The sequence below is a fragment of the Pempheris klunzingeri genome, chromosome 21 (genome assembly GCF_042242105.1).
Source record: "Pempheris klunzingeri isolate RE-2024b chromosome 21, fPemKlu1.hap1, whole genome shotgun sequence".
NCBI lineage: Eukaryota > Metazoa > Chordata > Actinopteri > Acropomatiformes > Pempheridae > Pempheris > Pempheris klunzingeri.
In genome coordinates, this window is record NC_092032.1 from 20,990,655 (window position 1) to 21,017,039 (window position 26,385).

The 26,385-nt window shown below is 43.0% G+C and overlaps 1 protein-coding gene across 1 annotated transcript in view; it reads right to left on the bottom strand.

Moving 5' to 3' along the window:
* Positions 1 to 26,385, bottom strand: part of fars2 (phenylalanyl-tRNA synthetase 2, mitochondrial) — a 122,999-nt gene that overhangs the window by 23,203 nt on the left and 73,411 nt on the right. The window contains exon 9 of the mRNA XM_070853045.1: positions 23,880 to 24,055. Coding sequence (XP_070709146.1) covers positions 23,880 to 24,055 — 176 coding nt within the window. The remainder of the gene's footprint in view (positions 1 to 23,879; positions 24,056 to 26,385) is intronic.

Sequence of the window (26,385 nt, forward strand, 5' to 3'; positions counted from 1 at the left end):
GGAGAGAAGAGAAGAGAAGAGAAGAGGAGAGAAGAGGAGAGGAGATAGAGAAGAGAAGAGAAGAGAAGAGAAGAGAAGAGGAGAGAAGAGAAGAGGAGAGAAGAGGAGGAGAGGAGAGAAGAGAAGAGAAGAGAAGAGGAGAGAAGAGGAGAGGAGATAGAGAAGAGAAGAGAAGAGAAGAGAAGAGGAGAGAAGAGGAGATAGAGAAGATAAGAGGAGAGGAGAGGAGAGGAGATAGAGAAGAGGAGAGGAGAGGAGAGGAGAGGAGAGGAGAGGAGAGGAGAGGAGAGGAGAGGAGAGGAGATAGAGAAGAGGAGAGGAGAGGAGAGGAGAGGAGAGGAGAGGAGAGGAGAGAAGAGAAGAGAAGAGGAGAGAAGAGGAGAGAAGAGAAGAGAAGAGGAGAGAAGAGGAGATAGAGAAGATAAGAGGAGAGGAGAGGAGAGGAGAGGAGAGGAGAGAAGAGAAGAGGAGAGAAGAGAAGAGAAGAGAAGAGGAGAGAAGAGGAGAGGAGATAGAGAAGATAAGAGGAGAGGAGAGGAGAGGAGAGGAGAGAAGAGAAGAGGAGAGAAGAGAAGAGAAGAGAAGAGGAGAGAAGAGGAGAGGAGATAGAGAAGAGAAGAGAAGAGAAGAGAAGAGGAGAGAAGAGAGAGGAGAGAAGAGGAGGAGAGGAGAGGAGAGGAGAGGAGAGAAGAGAAGAGGAGAGGAGAGGAGAATCAAACGGAGCAGCGCTCCATAAAAACCTTCTTTATCTGAACTAGTAATCAGCTGGAGGAGCACTCAGGCTGCACAGGTCTGTTAAAGTCCTCCCTCCTCTCGGCTCCTTCCCTCTCCGGACGTCTGAACTTTGGCTGTGATGATCTGCTCTGAGAGAGTTTGTGTCGAAGCCTGACGACTCTGTTTGTGTCGTTTCTGCTGACAGAGTCAAAAACCCACCGAGAGAGAGATGGAGAGTCCGAGCAGACGCCGAGTCTCTGGAGGCTTTCACAGTCATTTATTGTGCACATCGACCTCGACCTTTCACAGTGTGTGTGTGTGTGTGTGTGTGTGTGTGTGTGTGTGTGACTGTTTTAAGATGGCAGCAAAGCTAAAACAAATCTAAGGTGCTCACACAGCAAAGTCCAAGTGAAATCACATTTCAGCCCGTCCTCATGTCCCCTGTTGAGTTATTTTAACTGACAAACATCTAATATCTTGTGTAACTATCTTACTTATGTAAACTGAGACAGTAGAGGGCAAAATTAGTGTTTTTTCATGCAGATTTTGGGCTAATCTGCTTCCATTACACGTCTTCTTTCAGACTAGTGGGAAGAAAAACGTGTTTATTTTGCTTCATTTTGTCTGTTTGCACCCGTAGATTTCACCTAAATTCATACCCTCAGTGGCCGTTTGTTAAAATGAGCCTTTTCTCACACTTCAGCACCAAACTCCTTCCTCTCTATGATCTGAAGGGGTTTACTGAGGTTATATATCAGTCAGAGCCTGATTTTGTCCCTAAAAACATGGCTAAATGTTGTATTTATGGCTGTTGACAGTATTTCTAGAGGAATAGAAACAGGATATAACAGGATTTATACAGACAGGATTATGTCAACAAAATGATTTGATGTGACGTGTTCAGACTTCTGTTCAGATCATGTCTGTAAAATATATTTAAAGAGGCAATGCCTCATTTGCTTATCTAAAAATAACATTTCAGGGGTGGGGAGGGACATGCGTACATGCATCTTGGGCCATCCAAGCTGGCTAACTTCCTGTTAGCCCTCCGCTAACTTCCTGTTAGCCCTCCACTTCCAGTTCTAACTTGAATGGGGTTAGAATGATGTAATTGTGCCGCTCCTCAAGACTCCCCAAATAAGATTTAGATTTATTAACCCCTTACTGTCTGACTTTACTTACAATTATATAAAAAAATAAATGATTTGTGTTTTTGCATTCAAGCAGATGCTAAATTAAGTGGAGATTGTTAATTTGAATATAGCTTAGCATAGAATAGTACAATATAATAATAGTATAATAACATATATATGTATATATGCATAGAATATATATATATTTATGTATGTGTGCATCTATGTATACATAGAATATGCATCATCCGGCATCAGTGGGATACAGAGGCCACCAACAGTCAACAAGGGGTTAATGCCACTACATTACAGGAGGAGATATATAAAAAAATAATATAAATAAACAATAAAATATACATATGGGGATATAAATAAAAAACATGAATGGATCAAATTCTGATGCTGTGGCTCAGAAATAATCGCTCATTTCCACAAAGTGAGTCTGTGGAAAAACAAAGACGCCGTCGCTGTAACTACACAGTTTGGCCTCTTCTTCTACAAATATGTGTACGTTAGAACCCGACCGGCTTATTAAAGTCTTGTTAATGATGTTTTATCATCAAAAGGTGTCAGAAATGCTCCTTTATTCAGTCTGAGGCGGCTGGAAGCTACAACTGCTGCACCTCCGGTCTGATTTAGGTCAAATGTGAAAGAGGGACGATGTGTTCACGTCCCTGTTGTCTCTGTTCATGTGAGGAGAAGCTGCTGAAAATGTCTCAACATCATCACCACTTCACTTCCCCTCTCCGACGCCGGTCCTCATCCCCAGACGATAAGAAGTCAATCTGCCCGAATCGAACCTCATTACTGACACACACACACACACACACACACACACACACACACACACACACACACACACACACACACACACACACACACACACACACACACACACACACACACACACACACACACACACACTGACTGAGGTCAGAGGAGAAGAGGACAGTGAGGATGTCGATATATAAAGTCTCATGTATCCTTTCCCTTCTTGCCTTCTTTCTTTCTTTTTATATTCACTCCTCATTCTTTTCTCCATCCTACTTTTCTTATAAATGTTCCCCACTTTCCCGGAGATGGACGACACACACACACACACACACACACACACACACACACACACACACACACACACACTCATCTCAGTGCGACACACTTTCATTAATGAGAGAAATCCATCGATATCTGTGGCTGCTCGCTGAAAGTCGACCTCGGGGATGGAGGTTAGTGTGAGTGACCTGCTAAACCGTCTCCTGCTGTGTCCCACTAAGTTAAACCAGACATTCCTAACTTCGTACAGTCCGACACCGTTCTGTAGAAAAGATTGAATTTGTTACTTAAATAGACGAGGAACCAAGATTCAGTAGGAGTGTAACGGACGTAGAGCTCTTTAGAAACAGGACTAACATCCTCTCATCCCCTCTTCCTCTACCTGTCCACCACACGTCACCACCTGCTCCAGTCACCTGACCACATCCACCTGCAGCCACTTCTACTCAGTCCCTGTCAGACTCCCACCTTTGCTCTCCAACCAAGTGATCCTGTTCCTGAACCTGGAGCCTGTTAAGATTATTTTATTTAATTCTTAATGAGATCAAGATGTCTTTTATGACAGAGACCTGAGACCAAGCAAACATCCAGACAGCACAAATACACAATAAAGAAGAATTAAAGGGGAGCAGGGCAGAGCAGGCGGCAGGAAGTCAGACAAACGGCAAAGAGAATCAGCTCAGTTTTCAAAATAAAAGCCCCCCACAAAATCACATTAATTGTTAAAGGTTGCATATTTATATTTTCTTGGTAAAGACCAAGCTGTTGGGGAAAGATGTTATGAGGCGGCTTTGGAGGAAAGTCAAGGGATCGTCTGGACTGATCGATATCCTCATCCCAACAGCCGTCGCTTAAAGGAGGAAAAGTCACGAGTTCATCCACATTTGGGTGTTTCAGCCTCAGCTGGGCTTTATGTTCATAGAGTTGGTTTCATTTTCTACTCAACTGTGGGTCACAATGTAAAGAGACGGACAAAACAATCAGTCATCCGGTTTTTATTGGCTTAAAGGGCTCTTTATGGGGCGTTTAGGTTCCTCTGAACTTCTGACTAATAAAAACTGTGTGTGTCCAAGAACTTGCCGTAAATAAAGTCTTCTTTCAAGTCCACAATACAGTCTGAGCGACCTGGAAGAGATTCAGTATTCACTCATTTGCTTTCTTGCATTTTAACATGCAGGGAAACAGGTGTTGGAATTAGTGAGGAATAAATTAGCTGTCAAAGAAACTTTAAAAAGACACATTTCGCATGTAAAAGCGTCAGTACGGTGGCCAAGAGAGCTCAAAACACCTCAAGAGACGAGACAAATCAAAAGGACAACACACAAGAAGACGACTACGTTGGCGACACGTGTCAATTTGAGGATAAAATGCTGCATATGAAGGAAATACTGCCTGCCACAGACAGGAATACTGCCTCAGCCTGCAAAACAACTGCTGTTTATTGGCCCGTACATCTGCTCGGAGTCTGATCTGCGTCCTCGCTCACAGTCTGGACACGCTGCTGCCCGCCGCTCTGCATGTTGCAGCTTTTATACTTATGAACTTTAATTGGAGGAGCAGCTCACACAGAGAGGCAGAACGAGCCGCTGGTCAGAGGCCTGAACCGCTCCCCTATAAGGTCGGAGAGAGAAGTACGAAGGACAGGCGGAGGCTGATTTAAAGCTTTTTCTGTGTGAGCTTAGATTCTCTGGAAAAGACCAACAGGAGAGGAAACACTCAGGGAGCTTGTCTGAATGCGAGGGATTAAATCCTCCAGAGTCTTTGGCTGTTTGTCATTTAGCAGATGGATTCCTACGCGGGTGGTAAAAGAAGATGTAGTGAAATCTCTCCCAGGCTTCGATGCGCCCGAAAGCCCGTTTAAAAGCTGCGCTCACGTCACGACGCTGCTGCTACTCGAAGCACATGGCACCTCGAGTGGCCGCCAGCTTGTTGCGCAACCTGCATATGTCGTGGTGGAGCGGACCGGACGAGCCGGGCAGGAAGAGAATCTTCATGGTCAGGCTCCATCGTACCGTACTACCCCACCAGAGCCTACTGCTGGTCCCTAAAGTCCTCTACAGTAGTGATGGAGCCAGAGCTTTCAGCTATCAGGCTCCTCTCCTGTGGAACCTCCTTCCAGTCTGGGTTGGGGGGGCAGACACCCTCTTCCTTAGTGATAAAGCCTATAGTTCAGGGCTGGATCAGGCCTTAGACCAGCCCCTAGTTATGCTGCTGTAGGCTCAGACTGCCGGGGGACTCCCATGATGCACTGGGCTCCTCTCTCCTCCTCTCCATCATTACGCTTCATGTCCCTATTAGAGGTATCATAAGTCTTATTATCATTATTCATATTATTCATGTTCTCATCACTAAAGTTCTTATGGCTGCTGTACGTCCACTAAGTAAGCACAATGTTTAGGTTCAACATTTAACCTCTATGTACGATGTAAAGACATGAATATATATAAAAGTATAGATGCTGGACATGAGGATGAGGATGTGTTCAGTACCTACAGCGTTTGTATCCGACAGGTTACACAGAACAAATGTTGAAACAAACAGACCAGAACAGAAAACCGTACGTGGATGTGAATGTCAGAAGGAGCTAAAACCGGTTTGGAGGGCAGAAAGTTCCAGAAACTCCAAAGTCCAGACTCCAAAATGACAATGAAACTTTCCGTCCTGTCAGTGAAACAGCAAAAACTGCAGTGACGTGGATTTTCTGTGACAGCAGAGCGAATCGCTCCCCCTCTCACCTCAGGTGACCCAAGGAAAGCTGCTGACTGCATGATTCACCAGGGCAGGACAGAAGGTGTGTGTGTGTGTGTGTGTGTGTGTGTGTGTGTGTGTGAGTGTGTGAGTGTGTGAGTGTGTGAGTGTGTGTGTGAGTTGAAATTGGCAGTGGGATGCAGGCACGACCGCCTCAGCAGTGTGTGTTCTCGGTTGGCCATATGTATGTCAGCTGCAGCCGCCTCGGCTCAAAGCTCCACGTCAGCCTGTAAAAATAAAGCGGAGGAAGGAGGCGGGGCGGCGGGCTGGGGGGGGGGGGGGGGGGGGGGGGGGGGGGGGTCGGGCTGGGGGGGGTCGGGTTTCCTGCCGGACCGCCGAGACTGAACTCAGCTTTTCAAGTCCGATGATGAATAAGCACAAAAAGACAGAATATGACACGAGAAACTGAGAGAGACTCAGTGAACTGGGACATTTTCAGCGTTTTTGTCGGTGGTGGAAGTCACCGAGGGGGAGACCGGGCTGCTGTGTCACATCCACAGGACGCCCCACAGCGTTAGAGGGAAGCTTAAAGGTCACTTTTTCAAGCTCACCCTGGTATCTGTTGTTTAAAAAATTCGGGAGGAGGTCACATGATCGACACATGATGACATCACAAAGGGAGCTAAATCTAAACGAAGCGTTTTCATGCAAGTTTACTGAAAGATGGAGCAGAAGAAACAGAGAGTTCGAACCAGAGACTGATTTATGACGAAAAGACATTCAAAAGTGTATTTTGCGTAAAAGGGAATCTTTAAAGTCGTTAAAGTTATTAACCATCGAAGACGCTCTGACACGCTCACAGGGTTTCAGTGAACAAACATGGTTAGATTTTAAATCTTTTAATGGACAGATAACTATAATATAACTATAAACTAACTATAATATAACTATAAACTAACTATAATATAACTATAAACTAACTATAATATCACTATAAACTAACTATAACACAACTATAAACTAACTATAATATAACTATAAACTAACTATAACACAACTATAAACTAACTATAACATAACTATAAACTAACTATAATATCACTATAAACTAACTATAATATAACTATAAACTAACTATAACACAACTATAAACTAACTATAACACAACTATAAACTAACTATAATATCACTATAAACTAACTATAATATAACTATAAACTAACTATAATATAACTATAAACTAACTATAATATCACTATAAACTAACTATAATATAACTATAAACTAACTATAATATACCTATAAACTAACTATAAACTAACTATAATATAACTATAAACTAACTATAATATACCTATAAACTAACTATAAACTAACTATAATATAACTATAAACTAACTATAACTATAAACTAACTATAATATAACTATAAACTAACTATAACTATAAACTAACTATAATATAACTATAAACTAACTATAACTATAAACTAACTATAATATCACTATAAACTAACTATAACACAACTATAAACTCACTATTATATAACTATAAACTGACTATAATATAACTATAAACTAACTATAACTATAAACTAACTATAAACTAACTATAACTATAAACTAACTATAAACTAACTATAACAGAGGGTTTACAGGTTGTACAGTCGTGTTGATGATTATCCCGTTTTGCTTTATTCTGTGTAATACTCCTTTAAGGAATACCTTGTGATATTTGGCTATGATAAACTTTGACTATAATAAATTGTGTGTGTTTTATTGTGTCCACAACAAATTAGAATAAAAGGAGGATTCATTCCAGACCAACAGGTTGGAGTTATGGTGGAAATTCAACAGGTGGGTCAGGACTAATTCCTGCTCCAACACGTCACCACGTTAACTTTACATGCTTGTTGTCATGTGTTTCTTTTACATGTGTGTGTTTTCTATGTTGCCTGCATGTTAGTGTGTTTGTTGTTTACTGCATATGTTACTGTGTGTGTGTGTGTGTGTGTGTGTGTGTGTGTGTGTGTGTGTGTGCTGCTTTTGTTTACATTTGCTTTCTGTCTATGTGTGTGTATCTTGTGCACACAGTGTGCATTTACAGCTTGTGTGTGTGTGTGTGTGTGTGTGTGTGCCACTGTAACCTCTATGCTCAATTACACCCAGATTACCCAGAGGCCCTTGGGGCTGTGGCAGCCAGTGAGCTCGCTGATAGAAATCTGGTCTGTTGTTAACACACAAGCTGCTCTCTAACTCCCATAAAACATTACTGCTACACACACACACACACACACACACACACACACACACACACACACACACATGCATAAACACATGAGGTGCACACATGCTCGACGACATACCGACACACACGCTCACACACATTATTAGGACACTCCTGGGAGCCAGTGCTGCGGTAAGCTAATATGCTAACACTGCAGGGTAACCTAGATAGGAGGAAGAGGAGGAAGAGGAGGAGGAGGAGGAGAGAAAAGAAAAGGAGGAGAGAAAAGAAAAGGAGGAGAGGGAAAGGAGGAGGTGACATTTTAAGAAGGTGAATGGGATGATGTTGACATTTAGAGAAAAGTGAGATCAAGTGAAATCTGGATCCCATTTAGAAAACAGGGAGGTTCAAACCCACAGGAGACAAAATACACTGTGTGTGTGTGTGTGTGTGTGTGTGTGTGTGTGTGTGTGTGTGTGTGTGTGTGTGTGTGGTTTACACATCACCACTACTGACAGCAGAAAGTCTAAAGTGTCTTTAAATTTTGTTTTTCACAGAGTCATTGTTAAAAAAAACCCACTGGGCTTTAAAAATCTGCTGTAGTTTCATTGAGTAAATCAAGAGGAACTGAACTATTAAATAAGAAATAAACCTAAAGGTGTCTGAGGATAAAACATTCTTTAGTTGTGTTTCCTTCTCACTGCCACAGGATGTTGTGGAAGCTGGGTGTTTGGATGAGTACGACACAAAAACACTACCACTGTTAGAAACGTGCTAGCGAGGTCATTATGACTTTCAGGGTTTGATAGCAGACAAATTCCTCAAAAAGTCGGGATAGTTTTTCTGACTATAAACAAGCAGAAGTGGTTCGTTCGACGCGTTCATAGTCGTGAACGTCCACACGGGAAGACAGAGTGGAGACAAAATATCGTACAAATATGGAGAACGTTCTCCTGGAGGACGTTCCTGGTGTTGACCTTGGTTATGGTCTAAAGTTATGGTCTAAAGAATGCTAACCTCCTCACCTCTGTACAGGTGACCGATCATGGCACGAAGCAGGTGTTGATGTTTGATTGTCAGTTTAAGAAAGTTGCAGAAATTGTTGGAGACAAAATCTCCTTCATTTGACGACAAACACGTCTGGGAGAGGAAGTATAAAGGTGCTAGCTACATTAGCAAACAGTTAGAGAGCAGCCGGTGGACAGAGAGGAGCTAAAGAGCCAGATATTCCCCTCAGGAGGTGGTGGAGACCAAACATGGAGCTAAAAGAGAGAGAATACCAGACTTCTTTATGTTGCTCTGTGCCTGTGGATGTGCAAGCAGGAAACGGCTTTTATAGACTCTATCAATAAACTAACAACGTTAGTTTGGATCTGAAGTAACCATTAAAACCAGCAGTAGAGCAGGAACTCCTGTGTTAAATGACTGTTTTTATGAATGGAGTCTGGTGGCTCTGAAGCACGTGAAGAGAAAGAGAGGACGGCTTCAGTAAAGTGGTGAAAATGTTCTAAACTTAAACTGATGTTGGTTTTTTTTTTTAAAAGTGGGCCTTTTTTGAGAAGGTTAAAATCCATTTTCCTCCAAACTGGGGGGGCGTGCCGACCGCCATCTACTGAAGGTGATACACCGACTTCAAATAATCTGAACCACCCCTTTAAGGGTTAAGTCGTCTGTGTAGCTGCGTCCGTTTTATTTTGACGTCTGTTTTTCTGCTCTTAATCTTGCCTACGAAGCTCTCTAACTCGCTCAGTGGTGTTTGTGAAGAGGACGATGTCACAGGTCACCAACAGTCAACCAGTCGACAGTATTGGTACAGTTGGGGCGAGAAAGGCTGAATCCGCCTGGGAGCGTCCGGTCTGACCGCTTAATGCATCCCGCTGAGGTGGAATGATGAAAAATGGATTGAGATGGCGGTTACATCTCTGCCTCTCTCTGTCAGGCTGATTGGTTGTGGGAACAGAAAACAATCATACATTATTCAGCTGGATAACACACCGCAACCTGCACACCGGAAAATGACAACTCACTCTCACTCTCTCTCTTCCCCCTCGCTGGTGGTGACACTCGCTCTACCAACTCTCCCTCTTCCCTTTTGTCATCCGTTTCCTCCCTCCCTCTCTCCCTCCCTCCCTCCCTCCGAGTCGTCACTCTCTTCCCTCCTTCATCTTTTGGGAGCGAGAGCTAGTCTCCCTCTCTCTCTCTCTGTTAAATCATTCATTGAGTTGTGGTGGGCGGCTGCCTCTCTGTCTCCTGCTGAGCCTGCAGAGAGGGGGGAGGACGTGGAGGGGAGGTGGGGGAGGATGAAATGATGACAGGATGACAGGTGGAGGAGGGAAGGGCTGAACAGAAAGAGAGAGAGAGAGAGAGAGAGACGAGTAAAAGGAACTCTGCACTCAAAGAGAAGCTCTGTCTCAGCGTCCAGCATCACCCAGCAGGTGAACTCCACCTTTATCCGTTTTTAGACGATGACGACGAAACTCTGATCTACTTCCTGTATCTTGTTCTTGCCCCAGTGGGGGAGGGCTGGGGGGCTTTTGCAGGTCTGCATCTGCACCTGTTGTCTCATAATCTGCCCTCAGCTGGAGGATATCCGGAGCTACAGTCACACTCAAAATGATCCAACCCCCTCCGCAAATGAGGGGTTTTAAAATGTACAATCTGAACGAGAACAATTAAAACAGCTCGACACGACTAATATTACAGGAGGTTTCTCCAAATCCAACACAATCTGCCACTTTTAGTGACGCCTGCAGCCTCAAAATGATCCTCGACAAGCCTCTTTAGGATTTAAACACCTTTTAGCCGTTACGACCTGCTGATCTGCCTCCAGCTCTCTGATGTTCTCGGGTTAATGTGATGCAACCTCCTGCTTCAAATCCCACCAGAGATCTTCAGCAGGATTCAAGTCAGGCGACTGTGACGGCCAGTCTGGTGTCTTCCAGGAGTTTTTCCCGAAGCCTTGGTGGACTTTGAGGTGTGTTTGGGATCATCGTCCTCTTGGAAGGTCCAGTGACGTCCAAGCTTCAGCTTCCTCACAGACGGCATCAGGTTTTCTCTTAGGATCTCTTGATACTTGATTGAATCCATCCAAACGCTGCAGGTTTCCAGAGCCAGAAGGAGTAAAGCAGCCACAGAGCTTCACTGTAGGCAGGATCTTCCTCATTCTTCCTCCTCCAGACAAACTGCTGATCCACAGACCTGAAAAGTTCCAGTTTTGTTTCACGGCTCCACAGAACAGAACCCCAAAACCTTCTATGGCTCATTTATATGGTTTCAAACATACTGGAGCCGACTTGTCTTGTGCTTTTGGGTCAAGTCCTGCTGCAGGTCTTTTACACTCGAGTGTTTTTGTCCACCTGCCTCCTCAGAAATCTGGCGGCAGCCGTTGATAACTTCCTGTTTCTGCCAGTTCCTTTAGCTTCCAACAGCATCTCTGGGATCATTCAGAGCCTTTGCTGTCTTTTTCTGTCCTTTTCCTTGTTTGTGCACGGCAGTGATCTCCTCTCTTAACTTTTTGGACAGTTCTACTGACTTGCCCATATTTCCAAAATAAAATAAAATAAAAATGTGTTTTTACCTGAACATGCATTTCTTTTTAAATAAGACTGATAAAGCCACCCGGGGCTTTTAATTCGAGTCTTGACATATTTCTATCCAGTTTACAAATGTGCCCCAGCCTGCCCACCCCAGTAAAAAGTGTCCAAACCCTTCCTTGTTACGGATTTACGGGAGTTTTATATTTTTCCATGAGAGAAATCAGGACTGTGGTTTTGCATATGGATTAGTTTACGTTTACTGTACTTTTTAAAGAATGAGGTCATATGAATTAATCATCAAGCCTATATTTATACGCAGCTTTGAGCATTTCATTAAGGAGAAATACTATCTACTGTATTTAAATCTGTGTCATGAATCTGAGAATCTGAGAGATTTGTCTTACAGAGCAACTTGCAGGTTAGAGACTCCATCCAATCAATACGTAGGAAAATTAATAAAAAATATACTCTTTACTTCCGCATGTGAAAAAGACAAACTGGAAGTGACGTAGAAAAAAAACTCTCTTCTGAAACCCTGCGCTTAAAACATGCCAAACCCTTCATTACCCTTAAAAATGGTCATTTTCAGACGAGGTTGAATATAAAAAAATTTACCTGCAAGTTGCTCTTTAAGAGTTTAGTCGTTTTTCGGGGGTCTTTGTGGTCATGACCCCCAGTATTTCTAAAGCTCCTACTAACATCCGTGGTAGTTAACTATCACTACTTCTGATAATAACCATTTTGCAGAAACAGAAAGAAAAGCAGCAGCACACGCACCTTTCTGTCCATCTCAACCTCACCCATCCTCTCTCCCCTCTCTAGGGAGTCGTGCGGGGGAGGGCGCTGTCAACCTGAGTGACAGCTCTGTCGGCTTATCAAATTAGTCCCGGCCCAGTCGCAGCTGACAGTGTTACCGACCAATAAATGCAGATTTGTGGGGAATCATAGCGAGCCATCAGCTTTGATTTGCTACTACATGAGATGTTTATGGAGCAGGAGAGAGGGCGAGAGACTATCAGGAGACTGGAGAGCGAGGCACTTTGTTTCCTCTCTCCTCACCCTCTTTCCACCCCTCCCTCATTCGATTAACTTTAGAAGTACTTTGGAGGAGAAAATATATTTGAGAGGCTGCAATTTCCGGCAGCTTTAGTGGTTTTTAGATCAATTTACAGCCATAATGCACATTATGGTTTGTTTGGAGATGAAACACACATCCAGACTGGAGTTTGCACTCATAAAGTCAGAGTTGAAGATAAACAGCACTTGAAAGAATTGTCTGGACTCTTTTTCCTGTTTCTTTTACAAAGTATATTCACTGGTTTTATATGGAGCATAAAGTTTAGTGACCTGTTGTTGGACTTATGAAGGAAAGAAATAAAAGATGGGACCATTTTACTTTACAATGAGTGCTTTTACTTTTGATACGTAAACCCTCTGAGCTCTGCTCTCTGAACACTGACAGAAAACATGTTGATCCAGAACAACAGTGGATGTAGAAACAGAAACTAAAGATCTGTGAACCCTCCAGAGGAGATCTGAACTGTTTCAGGTTCTACTTTCTGAGCGACGCTCATTTTTATGAGCAGAGAGCGACGGAGATTTGATAGAACAGAAAGATTTCCCCAGAGCCTCCATTGGTGTTTCTGCTTATTGTCCTCATGGAGGCTCCATAGACCTCCACTACACACTATAGACCTCCACTACACACTATAGACCTCCACTACACACTGACACACTGACTAACACACACACACACTATAGACCTCCACTACACACTAACACACTGACTAACTAGCACACACACACTATAGACCTCCACTACACACTGACACACTGACTAACTAACACACACACACACTATAGACCTCCACTACACACTGACACACTGACTAACTAGCACACACACACACTATAGACCTCCACTACACACTGACACACTGACTAACACACACACACTATAGACCTCCACTACACACTGACACACTGACTAACTAACACACACACACTATAGACCTCCACTACACACTGACACACTGACTAACTAACACACACACACTATAGACCTCCACTACACACTGACACACTGACTAACTAACACACACACACTATAGACCTCCACTACACACTGACACACTGACTAACACACACACACTATAGACCTCCACTACACACTGACACACTGACTAACTAACACACACACACTATAGACCTCCACTACACACTAACACACTGACTAACTAGCACACACACACTATAGACCTCCACTACACACTGACACACTGACTAACTAGCACACACACACTATAGACCTCCACTACACACTGACACACTGACTAACTAGCACACACACACTATAGACCTCCACTACACACTAACACACTGACTAACTAGCACACACACACACTATAGACCTCCACTACACACTGACACACTGACTAACTAGCACACACACACTATAGACCTCCACTACACACTAACACACTGACTAACTAGCACACACACACACTATAGACCTCCACTACACACTGACACACTGACTAACTAACACACACACACTATAGACCTCCACTACACACTAACACACTGACTAACTAGCACACACACACTATAGACCTCCACTACACACTGACACACTGACTAACTAGCACACACACACTATAGACCTCCACTACACACTGACACACTGACTAACTAGCACACACACACTATAGACCTCCACTACACACTAACACACTGACTAACTAGCACACACACACTATAGACCTCCACTACACACCATCACACACACACACACACACACACCTTCACTCTGACACCAGAGCCCCTTTAAGCACCCTCCCCCATATTTAATGTAAGTTAATGGCGACATTAACTTGTGGGCAAAGAACTCATAAACAAACTCTGAGCTTTCTGCTGCAAGAAGACTGAATCCTCTACCTGTTAAAGTTTTTATTTTAGATCCATTAAAGGGGGCAGCGGCTCGCCTGCAGGCCGTCTGCTTTAACAGTGCATTTTATTGATAATACTTGCATAATTGAAGGAAACATAAAGGATCTGAATACTTCTTCCATCGCTGCTGATTATGAAACAACCCTACACTCTAATGCATGCTGTTGGAGAAATATCTTTTTGATCAAAAGAGTTTATAGAGTGAGTCCATTTAAAGCAAAGAATCAATACATTTTCAGTGCCTTTTATGTGTGTTTTGATTTAAAGGAAAGTGTGGGCTGGATCAATCAGAGGCTACGGTTACTACTGGGAACAATGTCTATTATCGTGCTCTAAAGAGGAAGGAGGGAAGGCTTTCTGAAAAATATAGGACGTCCATCATTTTGTCTCCATCTTCACTGGTTACATGGAAAACTAATGATGTAATGACCCGATTACCATTAACACCAATTCATGGTGAAATGCCTACAAAGAGAAACAAAACCTTCACCATAGGATGCAAAGTCACAACAAAGACACTCAAAACGACTACAAAGAGACACATAACAGCTACAGAGAGGTGCAACACAACCACCAACGGATAGCAAACGACTACAAAGATGCACAATGAGACATAACGCCACTACAAAGAGATGCAGACTTACACAAAATGGTCACCAACAGATGCGACGCCACAACAAAGAGACACAAAACAACTGCAAAGAGTTGCTAAGTGAGTACAAAGAGACGTAAAATGACTCCAAGAGATGCGATGCCACCACGAAGACAGCCGACAAGAGGCATGTTCATCAACTCAATCTACTATATCTCTTAAAACATTTAAGAACCAGTGCAGGAGCAACGTGTTGAATGGATGCTGATATATTAAGAATATAAACTGTCATTTAAATTTATGATAAAATCACCATGAGACTGCAAACACAAACAAAGAGATAAAAACTACTGCAAAGAGACACAAAACTACAACCAAGAAAGCAAAATGACCACCAGTAGGTGCAAAGCCACTTCAAAGACACATAAAGTGACTACAAAGAGACAAAGAAACAACTACAAAGAGACATAAAGTGACTACAAAGAGACAAAGAAACAACTACAAAGAGACAGAGACAAAGCAACTATAAAGAGACATACAATGACTACAAAAACACAAAACTACTGCAAAGAGACAGAAAACGACTACAACAAGATGCAAAATGAAGACAGAGAGGTGCAAAGCTACTATAAAGAGACATAAAAAGACTCCAAAGAGACACAAAACACCTACAAAGAGACAAAGAAACAACTACAAAGAGACAGAATGACCACAAAGAGACATAAAACAGCTACAAAGACTGGCTATCACATGCTGTGTATCAGTTCAAGCTAATAACTGACCTACATATAATGACTTCATAAACATTTATGACATAATGATGTGTTCATATACAGACTGTGAATTGTTGATTCTACATCTAAAATCATTTTCACAGTTGTTTCATGTATGTTTGATGTATAAAACTAACGTTTGCGTTAAAATCTTGGAGCGCTCACATCACAAAGTGTGAGGAGAACGGAGAGTAAACTGTGCTGAGGAGTTTTTATGTTCCCGTATAAATCCAGATCAATGTCTGCTGCTCTTGTAAAGATAAATCCAGTGAAGTTAAAGCTCCTCTGGGGAGAGCGTCAAACCTCATGGCTGAGACTGACAAACCTTTACTGTCCATCAGTGGGACAGAAGCTCGTCAATCAATACCAGCAGTAGCTAAAAGATGACTGGGCGAGGCCGATACGGGCGGAGACGGCGGTGAAGTGTGTGATCGCGGTCCGACTGCTGCTTTATGCTTCTGACGGGAACAAACGGTCTCAGCTTCCTCATCAGTTTTTTGGATCCAGTCAGGGCTGTTAGCAGAAATGAATATGCTGACTAATGACAGCAGGAGCAGAACAACAATCTATCACAGCAGATAGATTAAAGACAGAGAGCCGGAGATGTACAGAGGGTGAATAAGTCAACTGGGAATAAATGTTCTGTTTGTCTATTAGAAACTAGAAGAATAAGAGCTCATTAAACGACCCAACTTCTGAGTGAGAATGAAACTAATCTCAGCTGTCAGATGGATGTCTGTTTTGCTTTAGGTGGAAGAAGAAGTGATGGGGTTGGTTCCATTTTGGATCTTTTTCAAACACCTACATGAGTAACAAATCAGATCTTTAATTGGCAGCCTCTCTTTGATCGTCTCTGGAGCTTCTCTCTGACACCACAGAGCGTCTGCAAAGACGAAAACCTGCGTCAGTCCGCCTTCGCCGAACCCAACAGGAGCGTGGACGCACTTCACCAAAGGCAACCAAACAACGGCCTCCTCATGTGTTCCACCTGCAGGGACCCATATTCAGGACGGGTTTCACCAAATCATGTCTCTTACTGGACACCGGAATAAAAACGGCGAGCATGATGTTTACAGAACAGTGTGAATGAGTTCAGGTGTCTTGGGGTCACCTTGGACTCTACGTTAACATGTAAAAGACACGAGAAGAAGGTGTCAAACACGGAAAAATAAAATTCAGTTTGCTAAAGTTCAAGCTAATCAATCATTTCTGTCACATATCGAGTCGTGTTTGATTGACAGGTGCTACAACACTTGAACCAAAAGGACTTGATGAAGAACCACTTTCATTTTACCATTTTGCAAAAATATAACTGAGCTTTGAGAACTTAAGGCTCTACGGGGTCTTGTACCACCTTCTCTCGCTGACAGGGCCGCCACTAGGGGGCGCTGTAAGGGCCCACATAGACGCACCACATCTGGATCACTGCATCTTTATATTTGTATTTTATTAGCGTCACTTGTAATGTTTCTGTCTCCTTGCTAACATCGTGTGTTTTAATGCCGATGTTCATTAACGTCTGTCGTCCCTTTCAAATACACAAACACCGTAAAATAAACTGATAGTTGGACCACACACTCACACAGAAGTGACTTTACTCCAGCAGGTATAAACAGTTAGTGTTTCTAACTAACTCAGTCAAACTGCAGCTCAACCTTTGTGCTCAGTTTTTCACCTGAAAACTCTCCTGAACAGCAACTCCTGACGAAGGAGAGAAAAACAAGTCCCTCGCTTTAAAAATTCATCCACCATCCGTCATGTTCAAGACTGAACTCGTGGAGGAACAGTTTCCAGCTGACCTGTAGCGGCGCGACAGCCATTTCACCTTCAGCTGACGTTTTAGTGCGTCGTGCAGAAAAAGGAATCATTTGTTTTAACTGGTGTAATAAAGTAGAAATGACATTATTTCCACAGTGTTTCTACCTCTGCAGCTGTGGCTCAGTGAGGAGCAGATGCTGTCTGAAGTAGCAGGAAACTCTCAGAAGAGAAGTGATGACAGATGAGAAGAGCAACATCCTTTCAGCACAGTGGAGTCTCTGCAGCGTAGGTTTGATACTGAGGAGAATAAAAACCTGACAGATTCTTAACTGAGAGACGCCTGCATTCCTCACCAATCAAATATAAAATAAAACCACCTGCAAAGATTCAATAAAGGATTCAGATCCGATAAAATGCAATCAAACCTAATCTCTGTGTTCAGGAACAGGGAATAAGTCATGTCCACGTGTCGCCCTGGCTTTTTTTCACAGGTTTCAACTATTTCTAGAGGAGGCGGCAGGAGGTCAGACAGACAAACACCAAAGAGAATCAGCTCAGTTTTCAAAATAAAAGCCCCCCTGCAGACTGTCAGTGGTTTATTCCAGCAGCACATCAGTATTATTCTCTAATGGGGGGGGGGGCACCAGGCCAGACGTCAGCCGCTCAGAGGGTTTTTAACACCATGACGACCAGAGGTTCATCTGGGATGGAGAAACACTCTGACTGTGACTTTAGCTGCTGTCTGTAGCTGCAGCACAACAAAGCAGGAAGTACATCCAAGAAACACATTTAGAGCAGCAGAAGAAGAAACGAGGCCTGTTTGATCCTGTTAGAGACACATTTAAAGCAGCAGAAGAAGAAACAAGGCCTGTTTGATCCTGTTAGAGACACATTTAAAGCAGCAGAAGAAGAAACGAGGCCTGTTTGATCCTGTTAGAGACACATTTAAAGCAGCAGAAGAAGAAACGCGGCCCGTTTGATCCCGTTAGAGACACATTTAAAGCAGCAGAAGAAGAAACGAGGCCCGTTTGATCCCGTTAGAAACACATTTAAAGCAGCAGAAGAAGAAACGAGGCCTGTTTGATCCTGTTAGAAACACATTTAAAGCAGCAGAAGAAGAAACGAGGCCTGTTTGATCCTGTTAGAAGCTCCAACATCAGTTTAACGACCAAACCAGCTGAACCTGAGCAGGAAGATCAGCAGGAGAAATAAAGCTCCTGATGGGATTTAAAGTCACGTGGAAGACGGAGCAAAACTGGACCACAGCTGGAACTTTTACAAAGACTAAACCCTCCGTGGCTTAAAAATCTACAACACAGAAACTAATAACAGATCCTGTTTATAGCAGGAAGCGTCCTGTCACCACAAGTGGCTGTTGGGAAAACTTTGGAGGAAGGCTCCTTACAATACATCCATGGGTCTGATCTGTTCCATCACATTCAGATGCTTTTGTCTAAACCAACTTATGATAATTGAGTCAAACTTGACAGAAACTAGCACGCTGCCAACACAAGTGCAACCAAGCAGCCAGAGTTCCTGCTCAGCGCCGAGGTCAGAGCCGGTTCGCTCCGCTCTGCTCCCAGTCACAGTGCGAACCTGATGGATGCAAACCGACAAAAGCGAGACGGAGCAGCTTTGAAGACTCAGAGCAAAGTAACTCTACTGCCGGCTCTGATTTCTGCTGCATCCCCTAAAACAAATACTTCCCTCTGATGTAGGAGTGCAGGTTGAGACTTGTTTGCAGTAGTTTTGTGGTTGAAGGATGAGGCAGCTGTTACTCTACATTTGTCTCGCTGTCAACAAATCCCACAAACCAACAACATGTTCGTCCGTCTCTGAACATCTTCTCACTTCTTGTCTGTGGCTCTCAGCTCTGAGCCCACGGGTCTTTAACCCTTTAACACCTGAGCCTCAAAACGTCCGCCTGGACTTTTTTTTTTTGCTTATTTTGACTATGAAAGGGTCAGAAAATGTCCTGTGAGTCAGTGCTGTTGACCATTTTTGGCAGTTATTTACAATTTACTGCACTATAAGAGTGTAATAACAGTTTAAAATGAAGAAAAACACAAAAATGGAATTTGGTTTTAGTGGGAAAAAAACAATGCAATTAAACATGAATAACAGATTTTGCAAGTTAAAGCTGAAATTTGACAAGTATAAAGCTATTTACAATAAAACTTGAGGGCTTCCTGTCGAGGTGCGAGTGAAATGACCATAATGACACCATACTGGCGGTAAAGTCAAAAAAAAGATTCTTTTCCGATAGTGCAAACCCTGATTAAAGGCTTAATTGCTGCCGGACTATTTAGGATGCCAGAAAAACATTTACTACGTCCTAATACGTGTCTGTCAAATGCACTCTCATGACAATACCACGATGTCCTGCTGCATCTGACCCACAATCCTCTGCACTGCTAAAGATACGTCACATCGGCCGTCTGGCGAGCAAATGGATGAATCCACCTTTGTGGCAACAGGACGGCGTGTGTGGGGCTAAACTACAGTGTGTGTTGTTTACTGGGATCTAGAAGCGACTCGACATTATATGCTAAATGAATTGGGTGAGGAGATCCCAGAGAAGATGTGGAGCGACATGTGGAACATATGGAGAGAATTTACGTGGAAGAACCTGATTGGTTATTTCATCGCACCTAAAATCAAAACAAACCAAATAAAGATTCAACAACCATGCTGGAGACTCATGTGCACATATTTTGGAGAAAATACAACCTTTCTGGGAAAACATACGACTTTGTGTGAGGTTCTGGGCTATAAAATCCCCCAATCATGTCAAATACTCTATTTAGGTCACTTAGATGGAAACGTACACAGACAATCTGACCAAAACTGAAGGCTATTACAAAGAACTGGCTTAAGACTGAAGCACCAAATCATAAACAATGGCCGTCTCTGATAGAAGAAATACTAGAAATGGAAAAGCTCACATACAAGTTAAAAATGAAGGAAGAAAGCTAACAAATAAGCAGCAACAGAATAAGACTGTGTCCCCCGAAGGCTCTGGTCATCTAGTTTATACCAAATGTGTTTATATTCGCCTAGTCTGGTTTTTTATTTTAGTATGTGTATAAGTGTGGGTGTGCATGTATGTAATGTATACATAATTCTATTATTATTATTATTTCATTCCCTTTTTTGTGCTTAGTATTATGTTATTTAGAAATGTATACTGTACTGCAACAAATGGCAAACCGTTTACCCTTTTGCACAAGTTATAAAAATCGAAATAAAATAAAAAACAAACAAAAACACTACAGTGTGTTCATGGCGATGCAGGAACATGTCAGCCGGAGCAACAGGGTGGATCACTGATGTGTTTTTAATAGTTTTTGGACAACAGCTGATCTCTGAGGCCCCGAGGAAGGAGGAGACATATCGGGCTTTGTTTGCAGATACATTCACTGGACTTGTTGACAATAAGAAAAATATAGAATATCACCAGAGTGATTCTTTAAAGTCGGGGGAGGGGCAGTAAAAACAGGCAGAGGAATGATAAAGTGTGTGAAGCTACTGAGGAAAAGTGTGTCTATGATAGAGAGAGAGAGAGAGAGGGGGGGGAGGTTTGGGGAGAAAAAGGTGCAATGCAGGTATTTCATGCGCCACTAATTTAAGAAGTGATCGCTGTAATTAACTCAGTGTGGAGCTTCCTCTCCGTCATTATCATTAGGCTGCGATGCCAGTGATGAGGACAACATGAGTTTGGAGGTGTGTGTGGGTGAGACGGTGTGTTGGAGACAGAGCGAGGGAGGAAAGGGGGTGAGGTTTTTTGGGAGTAAAAAGGTGCAATGCAGGTATTTTGTGCAGGACTAATTTAAGAACCCAGAACTGCAGCTGAAGACAGAAATATGTGGAAGCGCCGGCCAATCAGACAAACCGATGGGGGATCAGGTCCGGCTCGCAGTCGGCGCTCCGGTTCGCCCCAAAGGTGACGGACGGGGTCGGCGCAACAGTCCGGCCAACGGAGCGACGCTTTGAACCACGGCGCCTTTAGCACTGAAGAGCTCTGCGGTCAAGTTAGCGATAAAAAACATCTGGTCAGACCTTCAAAATAAAGGTTAAAGTCAGGTGACCTTCGTCCTCATGGTCAGGTGGCCTTCGTCCTCATGGTCAGGTGTCCTCATGGTAACACTAATAAACGCGTGCTGCTTGGTTAGGTTTAGGCACCAAATCTACTTGGTCAGGTTTTGGAAAATATAGAATAAAATAAGTGCGTGTGAACTGTAACCAAAACAGATGCACGTCTCTCTTGTGACACCAGAAGCTCTGTGACTTCATTCTCTGCAGCTTTTTATGTCTTTTTTGTGACTCGACCCTCAAACTACGACCAGAGAGCTCTGTTTTGTTGTGGCCCCGCTTGTGATGTCACAAGCTGTTGATCACATGACCTTGCTCTGCGTTAGCATGTTGCTATGCTAGTGTGTTTTTCTCCCTTTGGAGACGGCAGAGCCGATGCTGGAGTTGGTGGGCGGTACCTGCTGAGGGAGACGACCAATCAGAGCAGACTGGGCTTTCTGGGAGGAGGGGGGGTTCTTAAAGAGACAGTACGCACACTATGAGAAAAACAGTGTGTTTTTTTGAACATTACAGCATGTAAACATGTTTCCTTTAATGCAGCTAATTCACAGAATTGTGACATGAGACAGGAAGTGTTTCAGTAATCAACCCACGATCTATTTCAGGACATTAACCGGCATGTTTGAGCTTTTCTAAACCGAACCACACATGAGATCGTGTCCATCCATGATGGATCTGACAAAACGAAACAGTCCTATCTGAACCTCATCTAAGCACGGCGGGTTGTTATTGGAGCAGTTTATCGCCGCTGAGCAGCCGCTCTGAATTGGTTTGACAAAGTTTCTACTAAAAGTTTCTAATCAATCCATGATTTTATAGATTTCAGTGAAAAATGTTAGTTATAAATTCTGCTGTCGCCTCCATTACTCTCCCTCTCTTTGTCTCTGTGTCTCACCCCTCTCACCCCCTCTCCCTAAGCTCTAATAGCAAAAGTCAGTGTATATTAATGTAATGTTAGACTGTGTGTGTGTGTGTGTGTGTGTGTGTGTGTGTGTGTGAGCTCGGTGGGGAAAAAGGTCGCTATTTAAAAGACATTAAAATGCTGAAAGATGAATAGTGTCGGACATTTTTACGCACTGCAGGGCCCTTTGCCACACACACACACACACACACACACACACGCACGCACACACACGCACGCACGCACGCACACACACACGCACACACACACTCTAACGCAAGGTCGGGCAAGTGAAAGCGAGTGTGTGTGTCACAGTAATGTGAAAAAGGAGTTCTCAGCCATAAGGTACCAACCTCCCACTGCTGCCCTTTATACACACACACACACACACACACACACACACACACACACACACACACACACACACACACACGTACTTCTTAAAAAATGAGATGTCAACACCAGGCACTGCAGGCTCGAAGGTGTACGCCAAGGACAGCTTTCTGTGTGTGTGTGTGTGTGTGTGTGTGTGTGTGTGTGTGTGTGTGTGTGATAGAGAGACTCATTGCTTCTCATTGCCATTTTCAGTAAACAGGACTTTTCACTGTACAAATTGGAGTGTGTGTGTGTGTGTGTGTGTTAATTAAAAGTGATGACTCTGCCATTAGCAGAGAATCAGACAGTGACCTTTACCCCTCTTTTCCGTCAGTCTTTCACTGACCAGCTTTGCCACAGCAGGATGTGGTGACGACTCCTCACAGATTAAATCCACCGCGGTGCGTCGAACGCGTGCGAAGCTTCAGACACTTTCGCTTCGTGTTCTCTGACTTTGACCGATGCAGGAACAGAGAGCGCTTCGTGAACCTGTGAGCATTCGGCCGTCACCCTCAGGTCAGCAGCACTGAATCAATCCCACCTGTTGGGGGGGGGGGTCCACCTTCGCCGCCCAGTGACCATGAGCCGGCTTTGCTTTCATTCAGAGCAGCACACGAGGAAGCGTTTGGTTTGGTTTGTGCTGTACGTCACGGCAGCGATCCATGACGAGGCTGTCAAACTCCTTTTAGTTCAGGGGCCACAGGCAGCCTGATCTGGTCTCCAGTGGACCGGACCAGTCAAATCACAGCATAATAACCTTTAAATAAGGACGAATCCGGATGTTTCCCTTTGTTTTAGTGCAAAAAAGTACGCTGAAAATGTTCACTAACTTTTTACAAAACATTAGGAACGTATGTTTGACACCCCTGATCTAACGCAAAAGACCAAAATATCCACATTTCCCACCTTTCATGTCTCAATATTCCCGTCCTGTTTCAGTGTCTTTGTGTATGTTTGTATCTCTTGTGCACATTAGTGAATGTTTATGGGTTTATTAGTGTGTAGCTGTGTATGCAAGTCAATGCAACGGACAAAACAAGTGTGTGTGTGTGTGTGTGTGTGTGTGTGTGTGTGTGTGTGTTTTCCTACTTTGGGTGTGTGAACTCGTCCAGCAGCATCACTCTCTCCACCAGTTCTCCGCCGACGGAGCGCACCAGCTCGTAGAAGTCATTCTCGGTGAAGCTCTCTCGCCCGTCCTCGCTCTCTCTGCTCTCCGGCAGCCAGAAGGAGATGTCGTTGTGGAGGGGGGGGTATTTACTGAGGGGCTGAGAAAACACACACAAATGGCAATATCAACATCCCATACTGTAGGTAATATAAAAATATAAAAAACTGAGGCAGAAAACTTGTAGAAATGATTATTCCTGTTAGAAATGGGACCAAAATCCATCTAAATTCCCTTTTTCGTTACTGCTCATTGAATTCAGAGATACTTCATCCTCATTTCAACCAATCAGCAAAATCTTTTTCTGAATTAACGGTGGAAAACAACTCAGGAAGCACCAGAAATAACTGAAATTGGAAAAGACTTTATTCTAATATATGACGGCGAGACGGAAAAGTCAGAGCAAATAAACAGAGCTGGAGAGAATAGACAGACAGACAGACAGACAGACAGACAGACAGACAGACAGACAGACAGAAATACTTTATTGATCCCTGGGGGGAAATTCTGGTGCTACAATAGCATAGAAGTGACCACCACCATAAATACAAATAAATCAAAAAGCAACATAAAAAATGTAGAAAATGTTGTAAGTTTTGCAGGTAAATAAATACAAAATGTACTCTGGACTATAAACAGTCCTGATGTAACGTGCTGAATCTTTTAAAACAGAAGCTGTTTGCTCCCATGTGCATGTTGGAGAGAGTATATTTAGTGTTTGTTGTAACCTGCCTGTTATATTTGACTATTTTAACTCCGTCATAATCATATTTTCCTAAACCAAGTAGTTTTAGTGCCTAAACCTAACCAAACCGCAACAAACTGATAACAATTTTTTTTTCCAGGTGTGGATACCTGAGCAGCTGCTGTCTGGTTATTTCACCTGCAAACAGACTCAGAAACTAGTGAACTTCATCATCCACGAGTCTGATATTTGTTCACTAATATGTATGTACAGTATATTGATTGATTTGTCCACTTCATCTAAATCAGCCACCATGTTTGGATTAATCTCCCTTTTCTATTGCTATTAATAACATTTGTGCTTTCATATATTCAGGCCCAACATCGAATCAGTGCTGTGTTATATTGAAGGTCATGTCAGCGCTCAAAATTCTACCCTTTATGTCTTTTAACCCTTTAAGCTTCAGCTCAACCACACGGTAGACTCACTATATCTGATTGGAAAACATGTTTTATTTACGACATCTCAACTGTTTGGTGGAGGCCAATATTTCCAAAAATGTTTATAAAAAAAAAAACCTTGTTATTAGAAATAAAATATATAAAAAACACATTTAGCTTTTTTCTTGGTGAGGACGTTAAAGGGTTGAAGAGAACTTTTTCTAGTTACACATTATGAGATTAACACGTTCATGCAGCTGGCCGACATATAAATGACATGAAATATGTAAAGACAAAAACAAACATTACACATTATTACTATTTAAGATGAACACATTCATCAATAGACATGAACGATATCAGCAAAATGGGTGGGAGAAAAGAAACAGAAGGAAAAAACGATGAATGATCTAAAAAAAAAAAAAGAGAAAGTAGATTAAGGTGAGAAAATTAGAAAGGAAAAACAGCGACAGAATCAAAAAGCGAGAGAAGGAAGAGGAAGAAAGTGAGATTAAAATATTGTCTCCAACTTTAAAACTTAATCAGAACGATGTTTTATGCAGCGACAGACGGAGGGAGAGAGATCTCCTGGTTGGTTATTATCCTGGAAATCATAATCAATAAACAGAGAGAGAGGGACGGAGGAGGAAGGAGCTGATGAAGTTCTTCTCCTTTTTCACTTTTCAACACTTTTACAGTTCGACACGTTTCAATCGACAGCGTTTTTACTAATTCATCCATTAAATAGGCAGCTAGGTTAGAGGGTGTTTGGCTGGTTTGTAAGGGAGCTTCATGGACGGGTAAACAGCTGGTTGACCAGGTCGACAGGGTGGGGTAGGTGGGGAGAGAGGTATGAAGGCAGGTCGCTGGGTGGGTAACAGATCGGTTACTTTCATTTTACTATTCTAAGTTTACTCAAAGGAAATTAAGAATAAAAGACATGCAGGTAGTTGGCTGGTTAGTTAGTTGGGTAGGTAAGTAGTTAGGTAGGTAGGCGGTTATTTTCTTTTTATGTTCCCATTACTATTGTAAGTTTGGTTGGTTAGCTGGTTTAGAAGGAAGGTAGTTCATCTCTTATTGAAGTTTAGTGGCAGTAGACAGCTCCCTGGTGTGTGTGTGTGTGTGTGTATAAACATGGACACACACACACACACACACACACACACACACACACTGTTTCCTGTTCGGGCCCCCTGACGGTCACAGTTCATTACCTATGGATCCACGGGCCGTGGAGGGTTTAGGGGGAGAGGTGGAGAGTCTCAGCCCAGGAGAGGTGCACTGACCCTGGGCAGGAGATGAGCC